The sequence below is a fragment of the Oncorhynchus masou genome, chromosome 1 (genome assembly GCF_036934945.1).
Source record: "Oncorhynchus masou masou isolate Uvic2021 chromosome 1, UVic_Omas_1.1, whole genome shotgun sequence".
Lineage (NCBI taxonomy): Eukaryota > Metazoa > Chordata > Actinopteri > Salmoniformes > Salmonidae > Oncorhynchus > Oncorhynchus masou.
Genome location: NC_088212.1, coordinates 18,083,268 through 18,098,725, shown reverse-complemented (window position 1 = coordinate 18,098,725; position 15,458 = coordinate 18,083,268). Strand labels below are relative to the sequence as shown.

Genomic DNA, 15,458 nt, shown 5'->3' with positions numbered 1-15,458 from the left:
ACACCCACGTTGATGCAGAGTTTAAAATGACACTGGTCACACCTCTGTCCACCGAGTTGATAAGCAAGTCTTACAATGGCCGAGCAACAGTAGTCAGACTGAACAACATGCCCCCAAAAAACGATATACACTATATGTTACGGTAAATGTGTTATTGTGTTATTGTCTTCCTGATCCAAGACTAATCTGATTACAATGGTGTATTTTGTATTAGTGAGAAACTCACAGTGATAATGGTGTGTGTGTGTTTATACAGTATGTGTGTTTATATGTGTGTGTGTGCTTTCGACAAATATTAACACAGGTACTTGAGAATTAACTCCTCCCGCTGTCAGGCTGCCAGTGGGATATTGCAGATTTCATTTAAAAAAATCTAATTCTTATCACGCTGGGGATTGATCAAATGCGTGAGTTTGAAATAAGTGCGGATGGGAATAAACTAACTGTTCATATCAAAATAGCAGAACGGACAAGTTCTGGTACTGTAACAGCATACAGTACCAGTTAAAAGCTTGGACATACCTACTCATTCAAGTTTTTTTGTTTTTTTTAAATACTATTTTCTCCATTGTAGAATAATAGGGAAGGCATCAAAACTATGAACCAAAAAAGTGTTAAACAAATCAAAATGTATTTTAAATGTGAGATTATTCTAAGTAGTCATCCCTTTGCCTTGATGACAGCTTTGCACACTCTTGGCATTCTCTGAACCAACTTAATCGAGAATGCTTTTCTAAAAGTCTTGAAGGAGTTCCCACATATGCTGAGCACTTGTTGGCTGCTTTTCCTTCACTTTGAGGTCCAACTCATCCCAAACCATCTCAATTGGGTTGAGGTAGGGTGATTGTGGATGCCAGGTCATCTGATGCAGCACTCCATCACTCTCCTTCTTGGTCGAAAAGCCTTTACACAGCCTGGAGGTGTGTTGGGTCATTGTCCACTAAGCGCAAACCAGATAGGATGGCGTATTGCTGCAGAATGCTGTGGTAGCAATGCTGGGTGAAGGTGGGACGGTGGCGTTCCACCTGGGCAACATCCGGTGAAATTGCAGAGCGCAAAATTCAAACTACAGAATTATAAATATTTAACTTTCATAAAATCACAAGTGTCAGATTTTAAAAAGGCTTTACGGTGAAAGCACACCATGCAATTATCTGAGGACAGCGCCCCGCATACAAAACCATGAAAAACATATTTCAACCAGGCAGGTGCGTCACAAAAGTCAGAAATAGCGATATAATAAATGCCTTACCTTTGACGATCTTCTTCTGTTGGCACTCCAAAAGGTCCCAGTTACATCATAAATGGTCCTTTTGTTCGATAATGTCCTTCTTTATATCCATAAAAACTCAGTTTAGCTGGCGCGCTTCAGTCAATAATCCACCCAGTGTTCCCTCCATCAAAATGCATATAAAATGAATCCCAAACGTTACTAATAAACTTTTCCAAACAAGTCAAACAAAATTTATAATCAAACCTTCGGTAACCTAACACATAAATAAATGATATAATTTAGGACAGAGAATCGTTATTGTCTTTACCTGAGAAAAATATCAAAGAACGCGCTCTCTTCCACACGCTTGGAAACACTACAGCCAAAATGGGAGCCACCTAGAAAAACTACAATTTCTGGTTAATTTTTCCAAAACCAGCCTGAGACTCTTTCGAAAGACTGTTGACATCTAGTGGAAGCCCTAGGAACTGCAATCTGGGAGGACTTCACCTTATAATAAAAGTGACAGCAATTGAAAATAGTGGTAGGTTGAATTTTTTGGTTTGTCCTTGGGGTTTTGCCTGCCATATTAGTTCTGTTATACTCACAGACATTATTTTAACAGTTTTAAAAACGGTAGAGTGTTATCTATCCAAATCTAACAATTATATGCATATCCTAGCTTCCGGACCTGAGTAACAGGCAGTTTACTTTGGGCACGCTTTTCATCCGGATGTGAAAATACTGCCCCCTACCCAAGAGAGGTTAAGTGTGCCTTGAATTTGAAATACATCACTGGCAGTGTCACCAGCAAAGCACCCCCACACCATCACACCTCCTCCTCCATGCTTCACGGTGGGAACCACACATGCAGAGATCATCCATCCAACTACTCTGCGTCTCACAAAGACACGCCGGTTCAAACCAAAAATCTCAAATTTGGACTCATCAGACCAATGTACATATTTCCACCCATCTAATGTCCACTGCTTGTGTTTATTGGCCCTAGCAAGTCTCTTCTTATTTGTGTCCTTTAGTAGTGGTTTCTTTGCAGCAATTCAACCATGAAGACTTGATTCAAGCAGTCTCCTCTGAATAGTTGATGCTGAGATGTGTCTGTTACTTGAACTCTGTGAATAATTTTTTGGGCTGCAATTTATGATTCTGGTAACGCTAATGAACTTATCCTCTGCAGCAGAGGTAACTCTGGGTCTTCCTCTCCTGTGGCAATCCTCATGAGAGCCAGTTTCATGACTGCACTTGAAGAAACTTTCAAAATTCTTGTATGTTTCCCTATTGACTGACATTTATGTCTTAAAGTAATGGTGGACTGTCATTTCTCTTTGTTTATTTGAGCTGTTATTGACATAATATGGACTTCGTATTTTACCAAATAGGGCTATCTTCTGTATACCACCCTTACCTTGTCACAACACAACTGACTGGCTCAAACGCATTCAGAAGGAAATACATTCCACAAATTCACTTTTAACAAGGCACACCTGCTAATTGAAATGCATTACAGGTGAATACCTCATGAAGCTGGTTGAGAGAATACCAAGAGTGTGTAAAGCTTTCATCAAGGCAAAGGGTGGCTACTTTGAAGAATCACACATCTAAAATATATGTTTAACACTTTTTTTGTTTCTACATGATTCCATATGTGTTATTTCATATGTTTTATGTATTCACTATTATTTTACAATGTAGAAAACAGTCAAAATAAAGAAAACCCTTGAATGAGTAGTTGTCCAAACTTTTGACTAGCACTGTATATACAAAAGTATGTGGACACCCCTTCGAATGAGTTGATTTGGCTATTTCAGCCACACCCGTTGCTGACAGGTGTATGCAATCTCCATCGACAACCAATGGCAGTAGAATGACCTTACGGAAGAGCTCAGTGTCTTTCAACGTGGCACCATCATAGGATGCCACCTTTCCAACAAGTCAGTTTGTCAAATCTCTGCCCTGCTAGAGCTGTCCCGATCAACTGTAAGTGCTTTTAATCTGAAGTGGAAATGTCTGGGAGCAACAACGGCTCAGCCTCAAAGTGGTATGAATCATGTTTCACCATCTGGCAGTTGATGGACAAATCTGGCTTTTTTGCAGATGCCAGTAGAACGCTACCTGCCCCAATGCATAGTTCCAACTGTAAAGTTTGGTGGAGGAAGAATAATGGTCTGGGGCTGTTTTTCATGGTTCTTAAACTTTTAAGCTATTATTCAAACCAAAAACCTGTAAAGAGTAAATCCAGTGCATTTGGAAAGTATTCAGAACCCTTGACTTTTCCACATTTTGTTAATTAAGTTACAGCTGTAACGTCTGCTTCCAACTCACACTCTCAAACATGTAGATCCCCTGAATACAGCTCACTCTCCAGATCCCAATCACCTGATTTCTGATCACCTGGTCACACATCTGTATGTCATTATCCCACACTATTTAGTTCAGTTCTTTGCACCCCATCATTGTGAATTATTGTTTGTATTTTGACACACTTCTATTCGGAGAGCTGTTTTTCCCGTGATTTAAATCCTCCCGTGTATGATAGTTTTGCCTGCCTTACTAACGACACCTTTTGCCTATTCCCTGCCTGTACTTAGTCTATCGGATTTCCTGTTATCAACCTATTGCCTGATCTCCCGGATGACGTTACTAGTATTTTCCCTACGTGTACTGTTGCGTTTTTGCACCCCCTTCTGCCTGCCCCTGGACCCAGCTACCTGCCTCCTCCACTGGTCCTTTAAAAATGAACACCTGCTGCGCCCAGGTCTTGAAACCAGCTCTCTGTCTCCCATAGTGTTCATTACAACAGCCTTATTCTAAAATGGATTTAAAAAATGAATTTGTCATCAATCTACACACAATACCCCACATTGACAAAGCAAAAACTGAAATATCATATTTACATAAGTATTCAGACCATTTACTCAGTACTTTGTTGAAGCACCTTTGGCAGCGATTACAGCCTAAAGTCTTCTTGGGTATGACGCTACGCCCCATTCTGAGGTTCTCAGCTCTCTGGAGCAGGTTTTCATCAAGAATCTCTCTGTTCTTTGCTCCATTCATCTTTTCATAGATCCTGTCTAGTCTCCCAGTCCCTGCCGCTGAAAAACATCCCCACAGCATGATGCTGCCACCACCATGCTTTACCGTAGGGATGGTATTGTGATGCTGAATGCCAAGTGATGCTTGGCATTCAGGCCAAAGAGTTCAATCTTGGTTTTATCAGACCAGAACATCTTGTTTATCATGGTCAGAGTCCTTCAGGTGCCTTTTGGCAAACTCCAAGCAGGCTGTCATGTGCTTTTTACTGAGGGGTGGCTTCTGTCTGGCCACTCTACCATAAAGGGCTGATTGGTGAAGTGCTGCAGAGTTGGTTGTCCTTCTGGAAGGTTCCCCCATCTCCACAGAGGAAATCTGGAGCTCTGTCAGTGACCGTCAGGTTCTTGGTCGCCTCCCTGACCAAGGCCTTTTACCCCCGGTTGCTCAGTTTAGCTGGGCGGCCAGCTCTAGGAAGAGTCTTGGTGATTCCAAACTTCTTCCATTTAAGAATGATGGAGGCCGCTGTGTTCTTGGGGACCTTCAATGCTGCAGAAATTTTTTGGTACTTTTCCCCAGATTTGTGCCTCGACACAATCCTGTCTCGGAGCTCTACGGATAATTCCTCTCACCTCATGGCTTGGTTTTTGCTCGGACTGTCAGCTGTGGGACCTTATATAGACAGGTGTGTGCCTTTCCAAATAATATTCATCCAATTGAATTTACCACAGATGGACTCCAATCAAGTTCTGGAAACATCTCAAGGATAATCAATGGAAACAAGATGCACCTGAGCTCCATGTCTTGTCTCAGCAAAGGATCTGAATGCTTATGTAAATAAGGTATTTATGTTTTTTATTGGTAATATATTTGCAAACGTTTCGAAAAACTGTTTTTGCTTTGTCATTATGGAGTTTTGTTTGTAGATTGATGAGGAAATGTTTCATTCAATACATTTTAAAATAAGGTTGTAACCAAACAAAATGTGGCAAAAGTGAAGCGGTCTGAATACTTTCCCGAATGCACTGTATCTATCTAGAACCTAATATGGTTCTTCGACTGTCCCAATAGGAGAACCCTTTGAAAACCCTTTTTTGGTTGCAGGAAGAACCCTTTTGGTTCCAGGAAGAACCCTTTTAGGTTCCATGTAGGACGCTTTCTACAGAGGGATCTACATGGAACCCAAAAGGGTTGTACAAAAGGGTTCTCCCTGGAACCAAAAATCATTCTCCTATGAGGACAGAGGAATAACCCTTTTGGAACCCTTTTTTCCAAGAGTGTATGAGTTTCATGAACATATGCAGCAGTAGAGGCAAGCAGTGAATGGTAACTAGCAGAAGGTTGAACAGAAGGTCTGTGGCCTAAATGTCAGGTGGAATATAGTGCAGTTATGCCCTTGAGCACAATACTTAACCTGGATTACTTGAGTACAGAACATACTCTGCTAGAAAAATCTAAGACGGGACAGTCGTGGAAGTCACTTTGGTGGAAAGACACCACTAAGCAAAGTAACCATTAAACTCCCACTTTCCAGGGGTCAGATGAGGAATGGGGCTTTGGGGCCTATGGGGCGTTGAGGGAAGGGCTTTAACCTGGATAAGTCGGCCTTGCTCGGTTTGCAGAGTGTTGAGCTCTTGTCCCAGGTTCCCCTGGCCTCGCCTTAGAGATTCGTACTCCAACCTGAGCTGGCTGGCATGGGCCGAGAGCTTGGCCACCTCCTCAGCCAACTTCACCAGCAAGGCTCGGTCCTGGCCCTTCACTGACTTTAGGCTCGTGTCGTGGTCGGTCAGCGAGTGGAGCAGCGAAGTCTGCACACCCTCCATCCGCAGGAAGTTGTTGTTGTAGTCGGGGCAGTTGGGGTCGATGAAAATGTTGATGCGTGAGCCGTCGCCCCGCTCTACCGTCACCAGGGCGTTGCCTTCATCCTGGTTGGTGGAGATGAGTGGGGGGCCGTTGTTAGTGCCGGGGGGCGGGGCTTGGTAGTGGTTCATGAAGAGGATGGTACCCGTTGCCGTCACGGCCAGGAGGACGGCCACGAAGAGCATGATGGTGCACAGGAAGTAGCTACAGCCCATCCTCTGGGGAGAAAGGAGAGAGAACCAGAGAGGAGAGAATAGCATTAGATTAGGTCCCACTTTAAATAAACAACTTATAGTGGCTTTATAGAGCATTCATAAAGGCTTCATAAGAACTACATAGATACTTCACAAATAATTTATACATTTATAAGTACGGCTTTTAAAATAAAAATGTAATTGTCTGACATTTTTTATTTTGCATAGCACGGTTCTTAAATTAGAATAAATTGGTGTGGCAGCATTTGTATTGGTCATGTGTGAAAGTTGCTGTTTATATGTTTCTTTATCTTACTTGCCACATCCTACTTGCCACAACTGAAGTTCATTCTGGAAAAATAAAGTAATTCCATTCTATTCTATTCAACCTTTTGTAGTATGGTTGGCTAACTACTGATATCTATACACACCTTATAAAGGGTTTATATGAGCATCCAGAATAGAACACACCAGTGAAGGAACAGTGACTTAACCTGGATAGATTTTTAGGCTGAATATCAGTATGACATAAGTGTGTGTAACTTACTTAAACTTTCGTGCATACATTACATTGACATCAATATGTGATTTATAAATGACAAATAACATATCCCAGTTATGGCCTTCAAAAAGTGAGAAATAGTAAAACCACTGCACAGATTGACAGTAGGTTATGACAAAATGTGCTGTATAATGTCATTTTGATAGATTGTCTGAAATGCTGTACATGATTTCCCTTTCAACTTGTGAATAAATGTTGATTGAAATGTGAAAACATTCTTTAGGATCCAACCTTGTCTCAACGAATCAGATTCTTACTCACATACTCATAGAAAAGCCCTCTAACCATTAGACACATAACCTCACAATCCTCACACACAGACAATTTTAAATATACTTAACATACCATTGACATCCATTGTCATAGAATATGAAAATAAATAAGAACTACAATAGGCTTTCCGTGATCATGACATAAGTGAAATGAAAAATTAAGTGATACGAGGGGCAAAGACTACAGCTCAGGAACCCTGTCACTGCCATGTTGAATGCCTTGCTATTATAGTTTATTTTTCAAGGAAAAAGCGTTCCCCTCCTGCTGTTTTTCAAATCCCATTTAAATTTGCTTCTACTTGATAGGAGAGACTGCTCTCTCATGTGATACCAGAGCAATGTTTTCATGCATTTTCCTTGTGCATTCTCTTACACACACTACATACTGACAGCTACAGCACTACTGCAGTGAGTGGACATACTATTCTATTTGTGAGTGGGGCCTACAGATGTAGGATCTTAATTTGAGCAAGTTTTCTACAGCAGGAAAATAATCTTGCAGCAAAAGGAAATATGAATGAATATGTGGATTATAACATTTTAGTAGGGGTTGATAACTTTTTATAAGGGCAGATCAAGCCTGAAATGCCAAAGTAGAATTAAGATCCTACATCTGAACATGCTCTGTCACTACTGCATCACCGAGAGCATGGCATTAATGTCTGCTCCCTCCTACAGTATATACTGCCTCTTAGTAATGCATGTACTCTATAAAGTTACCCAGCTCACAACATTTGGCATGGGATGTCATAATGACATCATTTTGTGGTTGTAAATTGGTTTTCTGGTTGCAGAGTTGTAAAATGTCGATATTAAAACCAGGTAACGATGTCAATCATGAAAAAATTAAGACAATCTGGGACGGATGTCGGTTGTTATCTGATAACCAGATTGCTACCAGTTAAGAATGTGTTTTTCATTTCATCAGTTTACATTCAACCTGACCATGACGTCATATAAGACGTCAGAATTACATCATTGCTGCCGGTTTTGCCCGCTGGGCATGGCATCAGAGAGGAAATGGGAAATACAGCCAGTCATTGAATTCGTGCCACTGCTGCAGTGGAGCATCCAACCTGTTAAAACAAGGCCCGGCCTGGCCCCTCCACAGAGTGTGGAGCTACTTACTATCCTCCACAGCATCCTCTGCAGGCATTGTCATATTTATTTTAAAGACAATTAATGTTCACAAAGGATCCCAGCTTACTGCGCCATGCTGCACAAGAGGAAGAGTCCCCGACCAATTTGTTACACCAAAGCAAACAATGCCGCCTGTCTGCAAGAATTATCAGCCTTTCACACAACACCAAAGCTGCCACATAAGAGGTGTGTGTGTGTGTGTGTCTCAGCAATCTCTTTGTGTGCACTCTCCTCCACAGGCATTTGAAAGCGAGACAAGTAGTCACCTCTCATATCCGATTCTGCCGTGGTGCCCTTGAATCGTCAAAGCAAGACAAGTCTGCCCAGCATTCAGAGAGAGTGAGAGGGTCCTGATGCTGTACCACTGCTAGTCCCCACGGCACACAACAACGTCAAAGCTGCCGCTCATATCTTGGCATCTCTGCCACCTCTGGCCCTGTTTGGCACCGAGGTTGGGATTGAAAAAGCACACTCTGCCGAGCACAGACAATATTTGAGAACAGCTTTTATACATCCATGCAGCAGAGAGAAAAGCTCACTGGGAGAACAGGCATGGGCAGCACCAGCAGTGAGCTGTCGAACACAATGAGCACCCCTTATTCCTCTCCTCCATCCCTCCACCTATACTTTCTTCTATCTCTACTCCGCCTCACCTCTCCTTTCCATTCCTCTCCTCTCTCGTTTCACCTAGTGTAGCCAGATAGGGCCCAGACAGGCAGTGACACTGAACACCTCAGGACTAGGGGAGGTCACTGCTACTGACTCACACAGGAGACAAGGGGTGACAGCACTACTGATCACTTCTTTGGACTGTGAAAGGCGACGCGTCTGGTACTCACAATGGAATTGAGCCTAACCTAAAAGGAAGGGACATTTTGAGGAGGACCTGTGTTTTTTGTGTGTAAATATTGTGCTGGGTTTTACTGTCATTTTTTTACACCTCAAATAAGTCTTAGAATTAAGGACAGATGAGAATGCAAAGATTGGCAAAAATATGAGAACACTGTCATGTCATAAGATTATTATGTCACATAGAGTACCAGTCAAAAGTTTGGACACACCTACTCATTCAAGGGTTTTTCTTTATTTTTACTATTTTCTACATTGTAGAATAATTAGTGAATACATCAAAACTATGAAATAACACATATGGAATCATGTAGTAACCAAAAAAGTGTTAAAACAAATCAAAATATATTTTAAATGTGAGATTCTTCAAAGTAGCCACCCTTTGCCTTGATGACAGCTTTGCACACTCTTGGCAATCTCTCAACCAGCTTTACCTGGAATGATTTTCCAACAGTCTTGAAGGAGTTCCCACATATGCTAAGCATTTGTTGGCTGCTTTACCTTCACTCTGCAGTCCAACTGATCCCTAACCATCTCAATTGGGTTTAGGTAAAATGACTGTGGAGGCCAGGTCATCTGATGCAGAATTCCATCCCTCTCCTTCTTGGTAAAATATCCCTTACACAGACTGCAAACCAGATGGGATGGCATGTCACTGCAAAATGCAGCAGCATACCACCTTGCATCCCACTGCTGGCTTGCTTCTGAAGCTAAGCAGGGTTGGTCCTGGTCAGTTCCTGGATGGGAGACCAGATGCTGCTGGAAGTGGTGTTGCAGGGCCCGTAGGAGGCACCCATTCCTCTGGTCTAAAAGAAATATCCCAATGCCCCAGCGCAGTGATTGGGGACATTCCCCTGTGTAGGGGAGGGACATAAATGGGTGTCCTGACTCTCTGTGGTCACTAAAGATCCCATGGCACTTATTGTAAGAGTAGGGGTGTTAACCTGGCTAAATTTAACCTGGCTAAATTTACAATCTGGCCTTCATACCATCATGGCCACCTAATCACCCCCAACTTACAATTGGCTCATTCATCCCTCCTCTCCCCTGTAACTATTCCCCAGGTTGTTACTGTAAATGAGAATGTCTTCTCAGTCAACTTACTGGGTAATATAAGTAAAAAAGTAGCCAAGCTGTGCTTGGAATTCTAAATAAATAATTGACAGTGTCACCAGCAAAGCACCCTCACACCTCCTCCATGCTTCATGATGGGAACCACACATGTGGAGATCATCTGTTCACCTACACTGCGTCTTACAAAGACACAGCGGTTGGAACCAAAAAGTGTTTCTTTGCAGCAATTTGATCATGAAGGCCTGATTCACACAGTCTCCTCTAAACAGTTAATGTTAAGATGTGTCTGTTACTTGAACACTGTGATGCATTTATTTGGGCTGCAATTTCAGATGCTGGTAACGCTAATGAACTTATCTTTCCTGTGGCGGTCATCATAAGAGCCAGTTTCATCATAGCGCTTGATGGTTCTTGCGACTGTACTAAGTTCTTGAAATTTTCCAGATTGACTGACCTTCATGTCTTAAAGTAATGATGGACTGTCGTTTCTCTTTGTTTATTTGAGCTGTTCTTGACATAATATGGACTTGGTCTTTTACCAAATAGGGTCTTCTGTTTACCACCCCTACCTTGTCACAACACAACTGATTAGCTAAAACACATTAAGAAGGAAAGAAATTCCACAAATTCACTTTTAACAAGGTACACCTGTTAATATAAATTATGTCCAGGTGACTACCTCATGAAGCTGGTTGAGAGGATGCCAAGAGTGTACAAAACTGTCATCAAGTCAAAGGTCGGCTACATTGAAGAATATAAAATATAAAATATAGATTTGTTTAACACTTTTTTGGTTACTACATGATTCCATATGTGTTTTTCAGAGTTTTGATGTCTTCACTTTTATTCTACAATGTAGAAAAACCCTGAAATGAGTAGGTGTTTCCAAACTTTTGACTGGTACTGTATGTATGGGATCAACACTATGGGAGATGATATCGTCCACCTTCCCAAGCGGTAGTGCTGAGCGATTAAATTACATTTAGTTTTTTGGTGGGTTGTTAAACAACTAATTGACCGACGTCGATTCAATTTCTAAAATTCCATTTAGTAATTTTTTTGGGTGAGCTCAACACGCCGTTTCTCTAAAAGTTAATTCAAAAACTGTGGCTGATTGGAAGTTGTAATTTTCATTAGGCAAATAGTCAACCTAGTTTAGTGCATAAAAGTGGTAATTTACTACAATGACCATAATACATTGCACCTGTTCTTTCGGGCCACAGGCAGAGGCGGTTAAACACACAGACCATATGAGACCGTAATAGTAATAATAATAACCAAATAATACCATAATAATAAATGAATAATCAAACCAAAACTGAACCGACCTCTAATATCCCATTCGCTAGAGATGGTCATTAAGAATGAAGTCAGATGCTTTTGGTAGCTACAGTGTAAAGTGCATTCAAAAAGTTTTCACACCCCTTTACTTATTCCACATTTTGTTGTGTTACAGTCTGAATTTCAAATGGATTAAATTGAGATTCTGTGTCACTGGCCTAAACACAATACCAGATAATGTCAAAGTGGAATGAGGTTTTTAGACATTTTTACAAATTCATAAAAACTGAAAAACTGAAATGTCTTGAGTCAATAAGTATTCAATCCCTTTGTTATGGCAAGCCTAAATAAGTGCTGGAGGAAAATGTTCTGAACAAGTCACATAATAAGTTGCTGGACACACTCTGTGTGCAATAATAGCGTCTAACATTACTTTTTAACGACTACTTCATCTCTGTACCCCACACATACAATTATCTGTAAGGTCCCTCAGTCGAGCAGTGAATTTCAAACACAGATTCAACCACAAAGAGCACCTATTGGTAGATGGGTAAAAATAAAAGCGAGATATTGAATATCCCTTTGAGCATGAAGTTAGTAATTGCACCTTCCTAACTCAGTTTCCGGAGAGGAAAGAAACCGTTCAGACATTTCACCAAGAGGCCAATGGTGAAAACAGTTAGAGTCTAATGGCTGAGACAGGAGAAAACTGAGGATGGATCAACAATATTGTAGTTACTCCACAATACTAACCTACAGTTGAAGTCGGAGGTTTACATACACCTTAGCCAACTACATTTAAACTCAGTTTTTCACAATTCCTGACATTTAATCCTAGTAAAAATTCCCTGTCTTAGGTCAGTTAAGATCATCACTTTATTTTAAGAATGTGAAATGTCAGAATAATAATAGAGAGAACTATTTATTTCAGCTTTCATTTCATTCATCACATTCCCAGTTGGTCAGAAGTTTACATACTCTTAATTAGTATTTGGTAGCATTGCCTTTAAATTGTTTAACTTGGGTCAAACATTTCGGGTAGCCTTCCACAAGCTTCCCACAATAAGTTGGGTGAATTTTGGCCCATTCCTCCTGACAGAGCTGGTGTAACTGAATCAGGTTTATAGGCCTCCTTGCTCGCACAAGCTTTTTCAGTTCTGCCCACAAATGTTCTATAGGATTTAGATCAGGTCATTGTGATGGCCACTCCAATACCTTGACTTTGTTGTCCTTAAGCCATTTTGCCACAACTTTGTAAGTATGCTTGGGGCCATTGTCAATTTGGAAGATCCATTTGCAACCAAGCTTTAGCTTCCTGACTGATGTCTTAAGATGTAGCTTCAATATATCCACATAATTTTCTTCCCTCATGATGCCATCTATTTTGTGAAGTGCACAAGTCCCTCCTGCAGCAAAGCACCCCCACAACATGATGCTGCCACTCCTGTGCTTCACAGTTTGGATGGTGTTCTTCGGCTTGCAAGCCTCCCCTTTTCCCTCCAAACATAACAATGATCATTATGGCCAAACAGTTCTATTTTTGTTTCATCAGACCAGAGTAGATTTCTCCAAAAAGTATGACGTTTGACCCCATGTTGTCACGACTTCTGCCGAAGACGTTGCCTCTCCTTGTTCGGGCGGTGCTCGGCGTTCGACGTCACCGGTCTTCTAGCCATCATTGATCCTTTTTTCATTTTCCATTGGTTTTGTCTTGTCTTCCCACACACCTGTTTTCAATCCCATTCATTACCTGTTGTGTATTTAACCCTCTGTTTCCCCTCATGTCTTTGTCAGAGATTGTTTTATTGTCAGTATAGTGTGATTGTTGCATAGGTGTGCGTCGGGTCCTCGTACCCATGTTTGGTTTGTTTGTTCATTTATTGTTATGGAGCATACTCGTGGAACTTTATTAAAATACTCCATTTTACACTCAGTTTGACTCTCCTGCGCCTGACTTCCCTGCCACCTATTACACCTATGCATGACACATGTTCAGTTTCAAACCATAGTCTGGCTTTTTTATGCTGGGTTTGGAGCAGTGGATTCTTCCTTGCTGAGCGGCCTTTCAGATTATGTTGATATAGGACTTGTTTTACTGTGGATATAGATACTTTTGTACATGTTTCCTCCAGCATCTTCACAAGGTCCTGTTATTCTGGGATTCATTTGCACTTTTCGCACCAATGTACGTTCATCTCTAGGCGACAGAAAGCGTCTCCTTCCTGAGCGGTATGATGGCTGCATGGTCCCATGGTGTTTATACTTGCGGTCTATTGTTTGTACAGATGAACGTGGTACCTTCAGGCATTTGGAAATTGCTCCCAAGGATGAACCAGACTTGCAGAGGTCTACAATCTTTTTCTGAGGTCTTGGCTGATTTCTTTTGATTTCCCCATGATGTCAAGCAAAGAGGCACTGAGTTTGAAGGTAGGCCTTGAAATACATCCACAGGTACACCTCCAATTGACTCAAATGATGTCAATTAGCCTATCAGAAGCTTCTAAAGTCATGACAATTTTCTGGATTTTTCAAGCTGTTTAAAGGCACAGTCAACTTAGTGTATGCAAACTTCTGACCCACTGGAATTGTGATACAGTGAATTATAAGTGAAATAATCTGTCTGTAAACAATTGTTGGAAAAATGACTTGTGTCATGCACAAAGTAGATGTCCTAACCGACTTGCCAAAACTATAGTTTGTTAACAAGAAATTTTTCACTAAAGTAAAACTACAAACAATTGGCAAAGAACTTGAATACAAAGCGTTATGTTTAGGGCAAATCCAACACAACACATCAACGAGTACAACTCTTTATATTTTCAAGCTTAATGGTGGCTACATCATGTTATGGGTATGCTTGTCATCGACAAGGACTTGGGAGTTTTATATGGAATAAAAATAAACAGAATAGAGCTAAGCACAGGCAAAATCCTATGAGGAAAAACTGGTCCAGGCTGCTTTCCACTAGACACTGGAAGACAATTTCACCTTTTGCAGGAAAATAACCTAAAACACACAGACAAATATACACTGAAGTTTTATTTATTTTTTATTTTTTTATTTCACCTTTATTTAACCAGGTAGGCTAGTTGAGAACAAGTTCTCATTTGCAACTGTGACCTGGCCAAGATAAAGCATAGTAGTGTGAACAGACAACACAGAGTTACACATGGAGTAAACAATTAACAAGTCAATAACACAGTAGAAAAAAGAAAAAAAAAGAATCTATATACATTGTGTGCAAAAGGCATGAGGAGGTAGGCGAATAATTTTGCAGATTAACACTGGAGTGATAAATGATCAGATGGTCATGCACAGGTAGAGATATAGGTGTGCAAAAGAGCAGAAAAGTAAATAAATAAAAACAGTATGGGGATGAGGTAGTTAAAAATTGTAAAAATTTACTTACCAAGATGACATTAATGTCCATGATTGGCCTTTTTAACACTTTGACTTAAATTCGATTAAAAAATCAATGGCAAGACTTTAAAATGGCTATCCACCAATGATCACCAACCAACTTGACAGAGCTTAAAGGTTTTTTAAAGAATAATGCAAATATTGTACAATCCAGGTGTGCAAAGCTCTTGAAGACTTTCCCAGAAAGACACACAGCTGTAAACCTTGCCAAAGGTGATTCTAACATGTATTCAGGGGTGTGACTCCTTATGTAAATTAGATATCTCTGTATTTCATTTTCAATTAATTTGCACACATTTCTAAAAACACGTTTTCTGTTTTTCATAATTAAATCCATTTTGAATTTAGGCTGTATCACAACAAAATGTGGAATAAGTAAAGGGGTATGATCACTTTCTGAAGGCACTGTATTCTCCTGCAGAAGGCCAGTATATATGCTTGTACTACATAATGCTGACCCATGCTATTTTGGAGGCCATCAGGCTATTCATTGTCAGGCGATGGATTAATAGCTCCCAGATCACGACTCAGCCTGAAACACTACACAC

The 15,458-nt window shown here is 40.8% G+C and overlaps 1 protein-coding gene across 1 annotated transcript in view; it reads right to left on the bottom strand.

Moving 5' to 3' along the window:
- LOC135523044 (fibrinogen C domain-containing protein 1-like) overlaps positions 1 to 15,458 on the bottom strand; it is a 111,306-nt gene that overhangs the window by 75,408 nt on the left and 20,440 nt on the right. Inside the window, exon 5 of the mRNA XM_064949798.1 lies at positions 5,851 to 6,336. Within this exon, the coding sequence (XP_064805870.1) occupies positions 5,851 to 6,336 (486 nt within the window). The remainder of the gene's footprint in view (positions 1 to 5,850; positions 6,337 to 15,458) is intronic.